Here is a 17,505-nt window from a genome sequence, read left to right as displayed (position 1 = left end):
ATTACGTATTGATCTTTCCTTACATTAACACCTAGGTACTTACAGTGATCCCCATATGGAACTTTCACCTCATCAATGCAGTAATTAAAACTGAGAGGACTTTTCCTATTTGTGAAACTTTCAAACTGACTTTTAACCCCATTTATCACCATACCATTGCCTGCTGTCCATGTCGGCAAACTGCCATTTGGTTCTCATCCAAGGATTGCTTGGAAAGATTGATGACAATTTTCCGAGTATCTGGGTTTGTGCAAGAGACTGCCTGTTTTTGAGCCAATTGGAGGAACTTAGATTTCTATCTGAATGACACCTGGTTGAAGTTTCGTTCAGCCTGTATAGCAGTAAAGCTATCGAAAGACAACCATAATTCCTGCGTGAGAGTGTTGCTTTAATAACTCTCAGGAGACGTGAATCCAGTTCCTTACGAGTGTGATGCACTCTTAACAAGTTAAAAGAAAGTATAAAATGGTTCAACCTTTCAATACTATTAAAATAAGAAACTTAAGTTTACATTCCTATTTAATTAAAATTGGTACTGGTTTCGACCAGTATTTTTGGTCATCATCAGCCGATCACGAATAGGTGTAAAACTGTGCACAGATAAATACATTGCAAAGTATAAAGAATTCTGTAGGTTGCTGATAGTGAAGCACTAAAAACTTCAGGGAGTACTGTGCATTGAAAGATGCATAGGTAAAAATATGAAGTTTAGATGATACTGTCAGAGGCAGGTTATGAAGCACTATAACACACACATTTATCAGCTGCAGTTTATAAGGCACTGTACAATTTTAAGGATAATGCGTGTCCATCATTAATGTTTGCGTATTTGATTGGCAACTTGTTCATAATACTTGGATCTATTGATGGGCAGTGCTATTCCCTAGAATTATACAGTGTCTCATAATCGGCAGTTGTACTCTTCAAGAATTTGCTCAGTACTATATTAGGGTATGTATTTGATTATGGACTTCTTCCCGTACAGTGCTCTCTAACACTTGTTACTAACATTCACGATCGACACGTATTATCCTTAAAATTGTACAGTGCCTTATAAACTGCAGCTGAAAAAATACATGTGTTATACTGGTTCATAAACTGCATCTGACAGTATCATATTAACATATTTTTCCTGTGCTTCTTTCAACGCACAGTACTCCCTATAGTTTTTAGTGCTTCACTATCAGCAACCTACAGAATTCTTTATACTTCGCAATTTATTTATCTGTGCATTGTTTTACACCTATTTGTGATCGGCTGCTGATCAAAAATACTGGTCGAAACCGGTACCAATAATTTAAAAAGAATGTAAACTTACATTTCTTATTTTAATAGTATTGAAAGGTTGAACCATTTTATACTTTCTTTCAACTTACTAGTGAACTCACTTCAATACGGAACAACATGAAATTCTTATTTCTTAATACACTGCACTCTCTCGGTATCAAGAGCCTTGCTGGTGCCTGATATATTCTCCTGGCCTTAGGAGTATATGTGTGCTTGAGCTTCACACAGTTGGGGATGATGTTACGGTCCTAGCATTTCAAAAGAAAGCATAAAGAAGAAAGAAGAATGGATTTCTTTCTCCTTAATTTGCTGTGTTTAGAAGCCCTGTTAAAAATATCCTCCCCATAGAGGTTTCCAATGTTAACACTGATGCTTTCACAGCCTCTACTTGTAGACCTGATATGGGCTTTTGGGCTTATGCTGTGTCAAAACAAGGTGAAACTCTTTACATTTCGCAGAGAACTTTGCTCTGCGTCTAAAAAAAATATCTCTACTGTTCACGAGGAAGTCTTGTACAATAATAAGGGTTTGAATTTAAGAATGTTTTACCATTGGAGAATTGTAGTGGTATGCTCATTCATCATCAGGTGGCTCGCTGTATGCTGGCAGAGTGCTCCAAGCAGGAGCTGGCGACAACATTAAACTACAAATGAGATGTTCTATCACACCATTCGTGCTTGAGAAGTATCAGAGAGGACATCGGACGAATCAGGGACAAATGCGGTAGAAGAAAGTAGAAAGTAATAAAATAAAAGCAACGAAAGACACCAGTATAGAGTAGAACAGAGCTGAAAAATGGAAATAAAGTATGCAGAGAAAACCAGCATATTTCCTTTGAAATATTGTGCAATAAGATGGCTTGAAAATTCAAAAGATTGACCATGCTATAAAGTTATAAGCTATAAATTTCATTTACTTGGCCTGCCTGCTTCCTCCAGCAAGTCATTGCTTGTTCTACATCAGACATTAGTGATTTACTTCTAAGTCTAGGTCCAAAGTCAACTTAAAGACATCATATTATGGCAAGATGATCATTACCTTAATTTTTGTTATTATATGTATTTTAATGTTATAATTATTCCTGCAACATTGTCTTTGTCTGGTATACATATGTTTTAGTTATCACATAATCTGTTTAATTTTTATTTGGCTGAAGATGGCCACTAGGTGGCTGAAACTAGTCCCAAGGCTGATGTAATATTTACTAGATTTATTGTTTTGAAAAGGTGGACACTCTTGTCAATTTATTTCTTATATACGTGCTATAAAGGTTATACCAGATGTTGACAAATATGTCGAAGGAGCAAAGCTAGACAAGAAAATACCAAACTGTAACAGATTCAAAATAGTATCAACTTCACTTAAAGATAAGCTTCTTAATGCCAAATTGTCATTTTTATCATCACTTGTTGGATATTTGGAACCATTCCTAAAACAGTTTCAGACAGATCTTCCGTTTGCACCACTCTTGTATGAAACTCTCATAGCAATAATGAAAAATGTAATGAGAAGGTTTAAGAAACCTGAGTCATTGCAGTCTTCAGGAAACATCCTCAAAATTAATTTAGACATTAAAGAAAATCTTCTGCCTGCATCTAAAGTTGACATAGGTATGGTGCTAAAGCAGCATTTCATGGCACTACTAGATTAAATGATAGGGATATATTAGTGTTCCGCACAGATTGTCTAAGAAGAAAGGTAACTTTGTGCAAGAAGTTACTGGAACAGTCACCTCTGGCATATAAACTGATGTAAGGAATTTCTTGTTTCGATCCAAGTGTAGTCGAGCAACCTTAGTACTATGTGGATTCCGTGCTTGTGCGTAACCATGGAGTTGTCATGGAATAGTTGTTGATTGTTCATGCAAGTTTTATGGCCAGTGATGAAACTTTAATAACATGTGTAATACAATATATCGATGGCCTAGATTGAATACCTCATATCAAAAAGTTCTTCCTATCCATTATTTCCCTTAAGACTGGTCACGCCTCCCAGCCACACATGAATATGCAGTCCATCAGAACAATGTTCATTGGGTTTATTTTCCTATGCTGATGCATAAAGGAAAATGAACCTTATAAAATTATACTGTAGGAGTCAGTAAATACGTCACGCAGACATACTTTCCTATAGTACGGTACGATAAGGTTCATTTTCTTTCACACGTCGACATAGGAATAAGAACACAATGAACATTGTTCTGATGGACTGCGTATTCATGTGTGGCTGGGAGGCGTAACCAGTCTTAAGGGAAGTAATGGATAGGAAGATCTTGGTGAGATACGAGGTTTTCATTCTAGGCCATCGATATGTTCAATAACACTACAATATAAAACTTTGTTATACTTACTCTGCTCTGGTTTGATTCCATTTTCACAGTGCAAGCCAGTTAAGGGCAAGAAGAATTAGATCTGGTGAATTTGAAGACCATTTCTGAGGATCTTCTGAGACTTTGAAATAAACAATATGATATGAAACTGTCGTACTGAAGTATTACTATACGTCTTGCCGATAGTGCAGTGATTCCCAGAAGCCCCAATGTATCATTTTATAAAAATGGCTCTTTTCCTCCCAAAAGTTCTTTCAGACATAAATAAAACGTTAGTTTGTCATTCAGTTGGCTGCACCATATACAGTATGCGGCGAGACAAACGGTACTGATTTTATAAACTTGCTTTGAACATCAAGATACGTCGTAACATGCAAGATGACAGTTACAACACGTATCTGCTTCAGTACAGCATGTTCGAAATGTGCACCCTCACATCTAGTGCTTTGTTCATAAGGGTTCTGTAGATTGTCAAACATGTTGATGAACACAGGTTGCCTCAAGGGCACAAGAAATTACTCCTCTCATACTTTGGAAACATTTCTAGGTGGGTCATCTGACCTGGAAACCATTTCTTTCAGCACGGTCTGAATTACAAGAGAGATCATTTTTTTTTTTGGTGCTTGCGGCAACCTATGTTTGTTTTGAGGTGCTGTATTTACCAAGAATCTCCTCTGAAAGGACCCATTTCTTCTTCTGCTTCTTTTGCTACTGCTACTACAGCAGCTTTTCCCACACTTGCACGATCACAGGTGTGAACTATGTTGCATACGTGGATTTGACCCTGTTTTATGGCCAGATGCCCTTCCTGATGCCAACCTGTGTGGAGGGATGTAATCACTATTGTGTGTTTCTGTGATGGTTGGTAGTGTGGTGTGTTTGAATATGAAGAGGACTGTGTTGGGACAGCCGCATACATCCAGTCCCCAAGCCAGAAGAATTAGACGCGATTAAAATTCCTGACCCACTCAGGAATCAAACCTGGCACCTTCTGATTCAAAGGCCTCAATGCTGACCATTTTGCCAAGGAGTCGGACTCCATGTATTAATGCATGTTTGTGGCCTGAAGAGGGTTTTTCCATTTTCATACCAAACACATGTTGGGACTGTACCCCAAGACTACAGTTTTTTCTTTCTTAGTCCTAACCTTGTCATATCCCAACATTGCCATAAAACCTATGTGTTGGTGTGACATAAAACAAATAAAAAAGAAATCCAACAACAATTGATGTGAATTTCTGGTATGCTGTCTTCTGTAGAAATGATTCCATAGCTGTGAAGGGAGTTATCAATAAAAGATCAGATTAAACACAATACAGTGACCAATGGAACTGGAAGTGAACTTGATAAAAACTCTGTGTGCATTTCTGTAACTTTCTTCATCTTCTGTTCTTCTAATTGTCTAATTGGCATTTTACACACAAATGTTATTCTGTATGAACCTTTTGCATTGCAATTATGAAATTCTATTTCTTGTTTGTATGCTTCAGGGTATTTGGTCAATCTGTAGAAAAAGTTTGAGTTGCATAGTCTGTCAATATGGATCATATTTGAGTACTGCACAGTGTTTTAATTGTTGTTCTTGCTCTCTGTAGTTGTCGGAAGGGATCTGGACAAAGTTCATCATGAATCAGCAAACGGAGGAAACTTACAAGAAGAAAATGATCCTCTGGAAAGAGCTGTACCTATTTATTAGGGTATGTTATCCTTTTAACTTATTTTAAAAGTATTATTAACAGCACGCTTCAACTGACTAATATGTTCACTCCTGTTTTCACATGGGCAAACTCCTAGCATCTTCTGTGTTTGGAATGTGTGTTGTTGGTTACAGGCATTTCTAGATTTCATAAGTAATCTTAATCAGTAGCTCACAAATTAAGATGAGTTTGTAATCAATTGTCTTAGAATATGATCTGTGGGCAAACCCTTGTATTTCCAGATATATTTTGGTTTCAGATATTATATTGTTGATATTTGAACTGCTATAGGCTCCGTGCGCTGCTGGGAAAAATGCACCGCTGCGCTGCGAGTGGCGAACATTGTAAGTTAATGCGATCACCGCGCACATATCTCTGTCGTTCCACAGCATGTTGCCATGGCCGATTAAATAATAACAGTGGGATTTCAGAGTGTCTTATGCAACAATCGGTCAAATTATTCCAAACTTCCAGAAATTGGTCTATATTAAATTTACAAGAAAAATTGCTCACAGGAAATAGCAACAGAGCGAATAACTGCAAATATGAGGAAAAACGTTGGTCCATTAGAGACACTACCATTTCACGATAGAGGTAACAGTAATTTATGTGTTATTTATGGTGATAAAGAGAGTAATTTTCACGTTCACATTCAACAATGCTGTCTTCAGAAAAATATATTTGGCCTATCTCTAATACGATATCATACGAGGGAGGCCTTGGTTAAAGAATAAAATTATTTCCATGAAATATAAGATATTTCTGCTGTTATTTATACAGTTTACTCAGAACATGTCACCTCGCGTACTGATCAATCCTGTGAATGGTCTGGACCTCGCATCTCAAAAGCGAGGAAAGAGAAATACAACAAGCAGAAGAGCTTGGAGGAACTTTTCCCGATAAAAAGGCACAGGTTTGATGTTGGACCAATTGAAAATATCAGAATATCTTAACGTTGCCAATGAATTATTGTGTCTGAATTCATAGTATGATCGCGACCACCTCTGTAATATAACGGTTAGTGCTACTAGTTTCCTTCGTCGGGGGCCCGGGCTTAATTCCCGATACAGTCAGAAATTTAAGATTGACATGAGGGTTCATGCAGCTCATGTTCATTAGGGGTTGCTTGAAAAGAGTTGCACCACCTCGTGGCGAGGACAGAACTTAACTTATGTAAAATGCGGTATTTCTGTGAGCTATTGATACTGTGTAATGGAGGCCTATTTCTATAATTAGCCTATATTTGTCTACTGCCTTTTTAAATCCATTTCGTGAGGTTTTGACAGAATACTATAAAATTTCACTTTGTGGTCTGTAGTACAGTACGGTATGTTATTATTATTATTATTATTATTATTATTATTATTATTATTATTATTATTATTACCATTACCAAGCTCAATAGCTGCAGTCGCTTGAGTGCGGCCAGTATCCAGTATTCGGAAGATAGTAGGTTCGAACCCCACTGTCGGCAGCCCTGAAAATGGTTTTCCGTGGTTTCCCATTTTCACACCAGGCAAATGCTGGGGCTGCCTCCTTCCCACTCCTAGCCCTTCCCTGTCCCATCGTCGCCATAAGACCTATCTGTGTCGGTGCGACGTAAAACTACTAGCAAAAAAAATATTATTAGTATTATTATTATTATTATAATCAACATTAAAACTATGTTAACAGAATACAATGTATCGTTTACAGTATGATGTGTGTGCTTTAAAAAATAAATTTAACGTTATAATAATTTGTTTGTAATTGTTAACTTTTAGGTTGTGTAAAGAGTTCTTGTGTATTAAATAAATGAACAAATCCTGAATCATTTTCTGCGATTTACTGCTAAGATCCACCGTATTTTCAAATCCATTTCATGAGGTCGTGAATGAAAGCTCTGTATTACAGTATCTATTAATGCAGCCAAGATCAAGCACATCATTCTGTCAGAACGTTGTGACATTAAAAAATAATCATCTGAAGAGAGCACTGTAAAATAATTGAATAAATGCAGATAAACGTCACGCATATTCCAGCTTATGTTGAGCTGTTGATGAAGATTCCTCTAAGTAGTTCTCATAGTATCCACCCGCAGCAGCACAGTGCTATACGCACGAAGCCTATAGCACTTTTGCATTTGTCTTTTGGCACAGGCCAGACTAAAACATAGCTTCCACTCTCCTATGACCAGTAGAGTTAGTAGCTGCTGAAGTATGGGTGATGCAGAGTTATGCCATTCCCCTTGCCTGCGTAGTATGCCTCATCACAGCACCACCATTGGTTTTTGCCATTCTTCTATACATGCATAATCTTCGAAGGTGCTATTTGGGGATCCAAGCAGCCTTCGGGCAGATGACTAAACAGACAAAAGTATGAATATTGTATCACATTAGACTTTTTGTTTTATACTATTGTGACAACTCTGATGGCAAAGTGGTTTGCAAGAACATCTTGTAGCCGCAAAGGCTTTGTACTGAAGTAACGTGTGCAGTTTTTTATGTTAATTTTTTTTTATGGTAGAAAATCAGCCCCTCAAGATATACATATTTCATGCTCATTCTCTCAGCTCTGTATTCAGTCTACATTCAGAGATGTTCTCCATTTCGTTACTAATAATTCTGACCCTACTGTTACAGCACTTCAATGTTAGTAACAACGGTTCTTGTTGTCTCAATATGTTTACAGATGTGACGGTGTGAGTAATTCTCTAGCTTAAAATGTGTGTGTTTATATAAGATCATGATTTTTACATGTATACTTGCAAAAATCATAATTATCCTATATGTATCCTAATGTGAAAAGAATAGTTTTTTAAAAGGTCTTATCAGTACTATTCCCAAACTGTTCTCACAGAATAAAGACTACTGGCTTGTGTAGTGGGAATCACCACATGCAGTACAGCTGAGCTCAAGGTTGCAAATAAACCAACATTTCTTGAGCTTTGACCATTTTTTCCAATTTGTGGCTTGCGATTAGTCTTAGATTCTCTACTCCAGCCAGCCAGGTGTGGGAATGAAAAAGCCTCCTGTGCTCTGTTGCTGTTGAAAGAATCCCTCTTCTCCTCTTCTGCTGACTTACTATACCTAACATAGTTGAGGGTTTTTCTAACATGGTGAACTCTTAGCTGTTAGTAGTCTCCTACTTCATCTGTAAGACAGCAGTTTGAGTACCAAAATGCCTCATCTATCAACTGTGCCATTTTGAAGGTCTCCTCCATCGAAGCTGCCTTGAAGTACTTTACTATAACTCTGGCAAGGAACCCTTGCGAGGTGCTACCAGCCAGGCCAGCCAAATTTTTTAAAAAGAGGTATTACTCGTTTGTCACTTGCCCTTTGTCATGGTTTGTGACAGGCAGAGCCTGGCCCACTATATGCTGGACCCAGGTATACCACCTTTATTCATCTTTATCTTTTTGTTCATGAGGGATGCCTCCGGGTCTGAACACTGAAGAAACAAATAAAACCCAGATCCATGCACCAATCCGAGGGCACTTAGTATCATAGTAATAGTTCTTCCCATGTCCGCCGAGACAGTTTGCCTACAGTGTCATATAAGGTTAGACACCTTACCAGATTTCATTCCGAAGTTTTGGCTGTAGATGTTAAAGACAGCTCACTTTTACTATTAGGCTCATGGAGTGGTCATACAGATTCAAAGGTTTCGCACGATTCAGTTCCTGGTAAAAGCATCACTAAAGGTTATAACTTCAAAGACACCTGTTATGTTTAGCCTCTAAGACTTGTACTTTTTCCATCAGTACAGAGTTTGTTTTAGAAGATTGGTAGACTTTCAGACTTCGGCTAGATCAGAACAAACACAAGCTGTATGTCAGACACTTCAGTTTAAAGCTGCATTCCGTCAGTTATAATAAATTGTATTTACCACTATCATCCTCCTCCAAGCTGCCTCTGTGGATCAGTGGTAGTGTAGGCCTCCGGATCCCAAGATACAGTGTTCAAACCCGGCAGAGTCAGTCGGATGTTCGAAGGGCGGATAAAAGTCCATTCGACACTCCATGTCGTACAACGTCGGCATGTAAAAGATCTCTAGTGACACATTTGGTGTTCACCCGACAAAATTCATTCAATCTCAGCCTGAGATGCCCAAGAGAGTTTCAGTTTACTCGGTCTGCCATCTGGTAGGCCTAGAGTAAAACGGAACGTCGAAATTGATGAGCAGCCATCCAGATGGCATCTGATTGAAATGTCTCCACACAGTAGCTGAGGCCATACGATGATTATTATTATTATTATTATTATTATTATTATTATTATTATTATTATTATTATTATTATTATTCTTTCTTTGTTTCGGGCAACTAGGAACCACGTCAGTTCAACTGTCTCCTTTTTTTGAGCTTTAACTGCCACCCAATGCTCCTGCATTCGTCTCCGGCGTTCTTTTCTATCTTGGGTGCACGCCTTCCATGTCTTCAGCTTCGGCTTTTCTTGGAAATCTTTGTGCGTACGTAGTTTTTTCCTTAAGCGAAACGCTCCTGGATATCTTTAGGAGAAATTTATCTTTCTCAACTTCTGTGAACCATGCCCCTTTGGTTTTCTTATCTTGAAAGTTCGTTAATATCATGCCTGGGCTCATTCGTATCACTTATCTTCTCCACGTGCTTGTATAATTCGTGGTTGTGACGTTTTCTGTATTCGCTGTTTTCTTTGATGGGACCCATGATTTTTCTCAATCTTCCTTTCTTTAGCCTCTAGTTTTTCCATTAGACCTTTCTTGTTCATTGTGAGAGTCTCTGCTACATACAGTGTGTCTGGTCGAATAACAGTGCAATAATATCTAATTTAGGTATTTAAGGATATCGATCTTTTATTGTAGATGTCTTTAGTTAGTCGGTAGGCCATATCCATTTTGTTAATGCGTGACACGAAGGCTTCTTTCTCTGATAGGTTAGTAGGCTCTGTCCATTCACCGAGGTATTTAAACTTTTCTGCCTGCTTAATTTTTCCTAGTCCAACCTCCAGTTCCCTTGACGCTGATTTTATGTTTATCAAGAAGTGTGTCTTCTCAAAGCAGATTTGAAGCCCAGCCTTCAATGCTTGAGTCTTAAGTTGGTTAATTTGCTCTTCTGCCATATCAGTTGAGTCTGAAAAGATCACTAGATCATATGCAAAGGCTAGACAGTCGATTGTAAGATTCATATACTTGTAGCCTAGCCTTTTCTTTTCTAAAACATGGTTGAAGAGAAGAGGTGATAGTAGCCCATCTCCTTGTCTCACTCCTGTCCTGATTTCAAAGGAATTGGACATCTCTCCTCTGAACTTCACTTTGGAGGTGGTGTTAAGTCAGGGTTTACTGGATAATTGCTTTTGTCTTGTTATCTAAGCCAAACTCTTCAAGGATTTGCAATAGGGTAGTTTGATCAATTGAGTCATATGCTTTCCTAAAATCAACAAAGGTCACCACGAATTCTCTATTCCCGAGTTTCAGATATGAACGTATGGACTTCAGATTCATAATATGCTCAGCGCATGATCGTCCCTTTCTGAAACCTCCTTGGTATTCCCCCAGTTATGGATCGATTTGTTGTTCTGCCCTACTCTGTAGAGCTTTTGAGAGGATCTTGTAAGTTATTAACAGAAGAGAGATGTCACGGTAGTTGTTTACATCTGTTATCTTCCCTTTGTTATGTAGTGGATGAATTACAGCAGAGGTCCATCCACTTGGGAGTTTTTTGCTTTCCCAGATCTCTTAAATAATTGCAACAAGCTTGTTGATTGCCTTATCCCCTGCATGCTTTCACAGTTCAGCAATTATCAAATCTTCAGCCGGTGCTTTGTTGTCCTTCAGTTCTTGGATGATCTTCCTGGTTTCTGCCTTCGTAGGTGGGGACAAATCTGGATGGATTTTCGGATTTTTCTCATAAACGAATGTGGTCCCTGGAGCCTCACAGTTGAGGAGGCTTTCAAAATAACTTGCTAGAATCTGACAATTATCTTCATCATTGTGAGCTAGTTTGCCATTGAATCTTTAAACTGTAGACTTGGGCAGGTAGTATTTGTTCACATTGTGCTTGAAGGTTTTACAGAAGTTACGTGTGTTATTTTTCTGGAAGTCTTGCTCAATCTGTACCAACTGTTTCTTATTAAACATACGTTTCATGCCACGGATGGTTTTTGATGCAGATTTTCTCGTGTTCAGAAAGTTGATTCTGTTCACTTCATTTTTGTGACAATTCCATTTCTGCCACGCAGCCTGTCTTAGCTGTACTGCTGCATCACGTTCATTATCCCACCAAGCATGCTTTCTTGATTTTGTGAGTGGGACAGTCTCCTTAGCTGTTCTGACTGTAGCCTCTTGTAATTGTTCCCAATTCTCTGGATTTAAAGTTTCCAACTTGTGGGTGAATTCTTAGCTTGTCTCTGTCAAACTTATCAGTTTTTCTTGGAGTAATCTTTTTAGTATTTCTTGGAATTAGTCTAACTTTGATCTTTGAAAGGTAGTGATCAGACTCGCAAGTTGGCATTTCTCAGAACCTTACAGTTCTGGATCTGTATGTGTAATATAACTATTTATAATAGTTTATTTAAATCCGCCTTGATCAATACACTCATTAAATGAAAGAAACATTATTAATTAAACCATACATGTTTCGGGAAATCTCAACCATTCCCTTCATCAGTGGTTAGATCAAAGAATAACACAATATGACACAATCTTTTGTTTTACAATTTGAAGGAGTATTGTGTCCCAATACATCATATCAAAGAGTAAAGAGAACTTATGAAATATTATAAAAATGATCAATACATACAATTTTGGTTGAACTGAATGAGAACACTACACAAATTTAGGATCTTCAAGTTTTTCTTCTTTTCTTCTTCTTTTTGTTCCTTAAATGATTATATGCTAGCCTAAACAGTGGGTTATCTTCTGTACTTTTCTCATTTAAACTTGATTCAGAATTACATTTTTGTGTAAGGTAAATTTCTAAATTTTCCAAAACATTCATCAGTTTTCCCTTTTTGGATCTCTCGTTGCGCTTTCTGTACAATGGCGACATGGCCAATTTGGACCACCAAGGTTGGAGTTAGGAGAAATTCTGGTCTTCTGTTTTCTGGGCAGATGTTTGAACGCAGTTAACTTTACGACCAGATTGAATGCTCTGCATAACTCCACAAGCCTTTCTCCATTACGATTGGTTCTCCTGTGAGCTGGGTAGTTTCAAATAATCTTCTGATATTTTCATACCTTGTCAAGCTGGGCATTGAAATCTCCAAGCAGAATGATGGCATCGTATGTTTGTCAGGTACCTTTGAGAGGATATCTTCTAGCTCCTCCCAGAATGCGTCTGTTCCTTCCGGGTCCTTCCTATTCGCTTGATTGATCGGCGCATGTACGTTCACCATTGTGTAAACTCTAATTGTACACCGAAAAGAGAGAGTAGACTCGGCTGTTAGGGGAGGTGAAGTCCACAATCGAACCCAAAATCTTGCCGTTGACAATAAATCCTGTGCCTAAGTGTGAGATGGTTTTTACTACACGTTTACAAGTCTTGCCTTTTAAGATTCTATAACCTTGTGACTCAATGTTCGTCCGCGAATCTTGTTTCCTGAATTACAGCGATCAATATCTGATATCGGAACAAGGCATCAGTGACCTGTTTCAGTTTGCTGGTCTTGAGAAGGGAGTTTGCATTGAAAGTAGCTAAAAAGTTCTGGCGTTTGTGTCTGATCTTTCCTGGAGTCTCCTATACTGCCATGCATGTCACTAATAAGTTAAAAGAAAGTATAAAATTGTTCAACCTTTCAACACTATTAAAATAAGAAATGTAAGTTTACATTCCTATTTAATTATTATTGGTACCGGTTTCGACCAGTATTTTTGATCATCAGCCGATCATAAATGAGTGTAAAACAATGCACAGATAAGTAAATTGTGAAGTATAAAGAATTCTGTAGATTGCTGATAGTGAAGCACTAAAAACTTTAGAGAGTACTGTGCGTTGAAAGATGCACAGGTAAAAATATGAAGTTTAGATGATACTGTCAGATGCAGTTTATGAAGCACTATAACACACGTATTTATCAGCTGCAGTTTTTAAGGCACTGTACAATTTTAAGGGTACTGCGTGTCAATCATGAACGTTAGTAAGACATAAGCGTTAGAGAGCACTGTATGGGAAGAAGTCCAGAATCAAAGACGTATCTAAATATAGTACTCAGCAAATTCTTGAAGAGTTCAATTGCAGTTTGAGACACTGTATAATTTTAGGGAATAGCACTGCCCGTCGATAGATCTAAAAATTATGAAGTAGTTGCCGATCAAATACGCAAATGTGCTACAGAGCAAGTTTCCAAAGAGTAGATCAGCATTGTGCTTCAAAAAGTCTCTTAAGTTAGATGTGTTAGAGAGTACTGTGTGAAGAAGTCCAGAATCAAATAGTATTTAAATGTAGCACGGAGTAAATTCTTGATGAGTTCAGCTGCAGTCCATGGGGCACTGTATAATTTTAAGAATTGGCACTGCTTGTTGATAGATCCAAAAATTATGCTGAAAGTCGCAGATTAAATATATAAATGTATTACGGAGCAAGTTCTTGAAGAGTAGATCGGCACTGTGCTTCCAAAAGTTTCGTAAGTTAGATCAATGAAGTTATTAAAACATGACATCGAGAGGAAAAAGAAAATCCGAAGGCCTGCATGCTTCACTCGAGGCGAAGGTGGATTGGTTACCACCTGGGATAGTAGCTTCTGCTGAACTTTCATCCATGCTATTATTATTATTATTATTATTATTATTATTATTATTATTATTAACCTCCTCCTTCTTTCTCCTTATCCTGCTCCTGTCAGGTCGGGGCATTTACGGCACTCACTTGCCTCTCTCCTTCCACCATTCCTCCTCCATTATTTTGTCCCAGTCCACGTGTCTTCTTCTTGCACTCCTCTCTCTCTTTTTTGTATTCTCCTCCATCCTCTTTACATCTAAACTATCTTAGTTTACTCCTATCAATTTTCTCATTAAGGTTTTCCATTCCTACCTCCTTTCTCGCATCTTCGTTTCTCTGTCTTTCCTATCACACTTCTTAGGAATTTCATTTTGCTGGCTTGAATTCTACTCCTCTCCCTACTTATCATTGTCCAGGTCTCAGCCGCAGCATAATACATTTTGTGCACTACCTCTTCACACTTCCATGGTATTACCTTATGTCAGACAAGGTTCCTTACACACTGGTAGAATGCACCCTCTTGCTAATCTCCCTGTTCAGCCTTGTATTCTGCATTAATTCACTCCCTAGGTATTTGAAACTGTCAACAATTTAAATTATTTGACTACCAATTTTCACAATGCCTTTCCCTTGTCTTCTCTTGATGTCACCATGGTCTTGTTTCTTTTCTGCAGTGATTTTCATACCATAACTTACTTTTAAATGTTCCCATTCAGTGCATCAAGTTGTACTAATTCGCTGTTCATTCTCCAGACCACAATATAATCTGCAAATAGTAATAACTTCATCTCCCTATTCCCATATGCTTCCTTTATCTCCTTTACAATTTTGTTCATAAACATTATAAATAAGAGGTGACAGCACACACACCTCTGACTTAGTCCAGTGTAATTTTTAAACCATTCTGTCTTTCCAACCCGAGTCTGCTGCTGACGCAGTTGTTGTACATTGCTTGCACAATTTCTACAGTTTGTGTACCCATTCTCATTTTGACCATGGGTTCCCAAAGTTTCTCCCTGGAACACTATCATATGCCTTTGTAAGATCTATGAATGACATAACCAGATCTTTTCCATATTTTAAAGTATTTTCCATTAACTGTCTCGTGCTGAAAATTGCGTTCTCTGTAGATCTTCCACTCCTAAGTCACACTGTTCCTCATGCAACTCTCCTACCTTTCTTCTCATTTTCCTCTAATATTATTTACAGTATTTTTTTCACTTGTGATAGGAGTGTAATTGCTATAGTTATCACACACTGTTTTAATCCCCCTATCTTAAAGACTGTTATTATTACAGTATTCCCTTTCCCCAGTCTTCTGGCACATGTTTCTGCTTCTGTATGTCCTTCAACGATCTGTACACCCATTGTAGTCCAACAGGTCCAGCAGCCTTTTATCATTTCCATGCTAATTTCATCCATCCGTGCTGCTTTCCCCATTTTTATCACTATTCTAAAGGCTAATGCCTTGTCGATGCAACCACTCTCTTCTTTCATTGGCTGTTCGTTTCAGCTCCACGTAATTGTTGCAACCTAACCTCTTCTTGATTTCGTCAAAATACTTCATCCTAGGTCTTCCTCTTCCTTTCTTTCCTAGCACTTTCCCTTCGTGAATGTTAGTGAAAAAAGTGTTGTGCCTGATGACTTGTCCAATAAATTTTAGTTTACTGTTTTCCATTTCCTTTAATAATCTTCTCTCTTCTTTAACTTCCCTTAAGACTTCCAGGTTGGTTTTTCTTTCCGTCCAGCTTATTCTGGTCATGTTCCGCCATATCCACATTCAGCTTCAAGTCGATTCCTTTATAATTTAACCAGAGTCCAACTCTCACTTCCATACTGCAGTGTACTCCATACAAATGATTTTGCAAAGGATTTTCTGACATCTATATTCATGTGCGTGCTGGTTAAAATGTTTTTCTTAGTCATATAGGCCTGTTTTGCCAATGCTATTCTTCTCTTTACTTCCAGGAAGCATCTATTATCCTTTATCGTACTACCAAGATAACAGAATTGTTTCACCTGATCAATTCTGATGTCATCAATTTTTTATTGGTTTTAATTTCTTCCATACTTTCCGTACTACCATTACTTTAGTTTTCAGTTTGTTTAATTTTAATTTCCATAGTCTGAATGTCTGAGAGGACTTGCAGCATTCTATTAATTTTTCTGAGTCTTGCTATTAATACAAAATCATCTGCAAATCTGATACAATGTATCCTTTCCCCATTGACTTTTATTCCCTTTGTCTTCTCCTTCATGATCTGAATAGAGTCCTCAATGAACATATTAAATACGGTGATAGGAGATAACCTTGTCTAACTCCCTTTCTAATTCTGGCCTTTTCTTTTACCTGATGATAATTTTTGTGCTTTGGTTCAGATACAGTTGATTAATCATTCTTCTATCCTTCCAGTCCAGTTCTATGTTCCTCATAGTTCTAAACAGTAGTTCCAAGTTCTCATTGTCAAAAGCTTTTTCTAAGTCAGTGAAGGTAAGTTGTTCTATTCATTTCCATCCTCTCTAACAACATGGATAAGGTCAGAATTGCTTCTCTTGTTCTTCTGCCTCCTCTAAATCCAAATTGGTGTTCTCCAACATACTTATTTACTTTTCCTTTTATTCTGTTCTTAACTGTGAGTATCTTGGAGGCGTGTGTTAATATTGATAGTGTTCTATAATTGGTGCAGTCAACTGCCCTTCCTATTTTAGGTATGGTAATGGTTTTGCATTGTATGAAGTCTTCTGGCACAATTCCTCTTTCGTAGCATTCATTTACTACTGTGAATAATATTGGTCTTTCATGTTGTTACCTAAATTTTTCGGTAATTCTGCTGGGATGTCATTAACACCAGTTGCTTTTCTTTCTTTTGTTCAAATTCATGTCTCATGATTGGAGGACCTTGCATTTCTCTTCCACACTCATTGATTAGATTATTTTCATTCTTGAAGTCCTTATCATACAGTTCTTCTATGCTTTCTTTCCAGTCAGCACATATCATCTACCAGTAATATACCTTCTTTATTTTTTACTACTGCACAACTGGGTTTTTTTTTTTGTTTTTTTTTTTTTTTTACTGAACGGCACTGATTTTCTTACAAACTTGATCCTATTTTCCATTTTTTCTATCTTCTATCTCTTCATCAGTGCTTTTGGTCCATTTCTCTTTTTTTGCTCTGCATTTGGTTGTGATGTGATTCTTAATCCTTTTGTAGTCATCTACATTGTTTTCCTTCCTAAGCTTATTCCTTTGTTGAATTAGGTTTAGTATTTCTTCTATCATCCAAGGTTTTCTGGGCCCCAATTTCCTTTTTCCTAAAAGCTCATTTGTTGCTTCAATTATCCTCATCTTGATGTTATTCCACTGCATTGGCTCATCACTTCCATTATCTACTTGATTGATTCGTTCTTCAAAAGCCACCTTTGTTGCTGCTTCTTTCAGTCCTACTCTCCACTTCTTTTTGATAGGTCTTTTGGTTCTGTTAAATGTAATGTTGCACTTGACTAACACAAGTGTATA

The 17,505-nt window shown here is 37.6% G+C and overlaps 1 protein-coding gene across 2 annotated transcripts in view; it reads left to right on the top strand.

Annotated features, from left to right (window-relative positions):
* Positions 1-17,505, top strand: part of LOC136858645 (poly(A) RNA polymerase gld-2 homolog A) — a 384,677-nt gene that overhangs the window by 179,155 nt on the left and 188,017 nt on the right. For both annotated transcript variants that reach the window (XM_067138357.2, XM_067138358.2), the window contains exon 5: positions 5,212-5,313. In XM_067138357.2, coding sequence (XP_066994458.1) covers positions 5,212-5,313 — 102 coding nt within the window. The remainder of the gene's footprint in view (positions 1-5,211; positions 5,314-17,505) is intronic.

The sequence above is a fragment of the Anabrus simplex genome, chromosome 1 (assembly GCF_040414725.1).
Source record: "Anabrus simplex isolate iqAnaSimp1 chromosome 1, ASM4041472v1, whole genome shotgun sequence".
Taxonomy (NCBI): domain Eukaryota; kingdom Metazoa; phylum Arthropoda; class Insecta; order Orthoptera; family Tettigoniidae; genus Anabrus; species Anabrus simplex.
The sequence above is the reverse complement of the archived record's forward strand: the minus strand, read 5'-3'. Positions and strand labels throughout refer to the sequence as shown.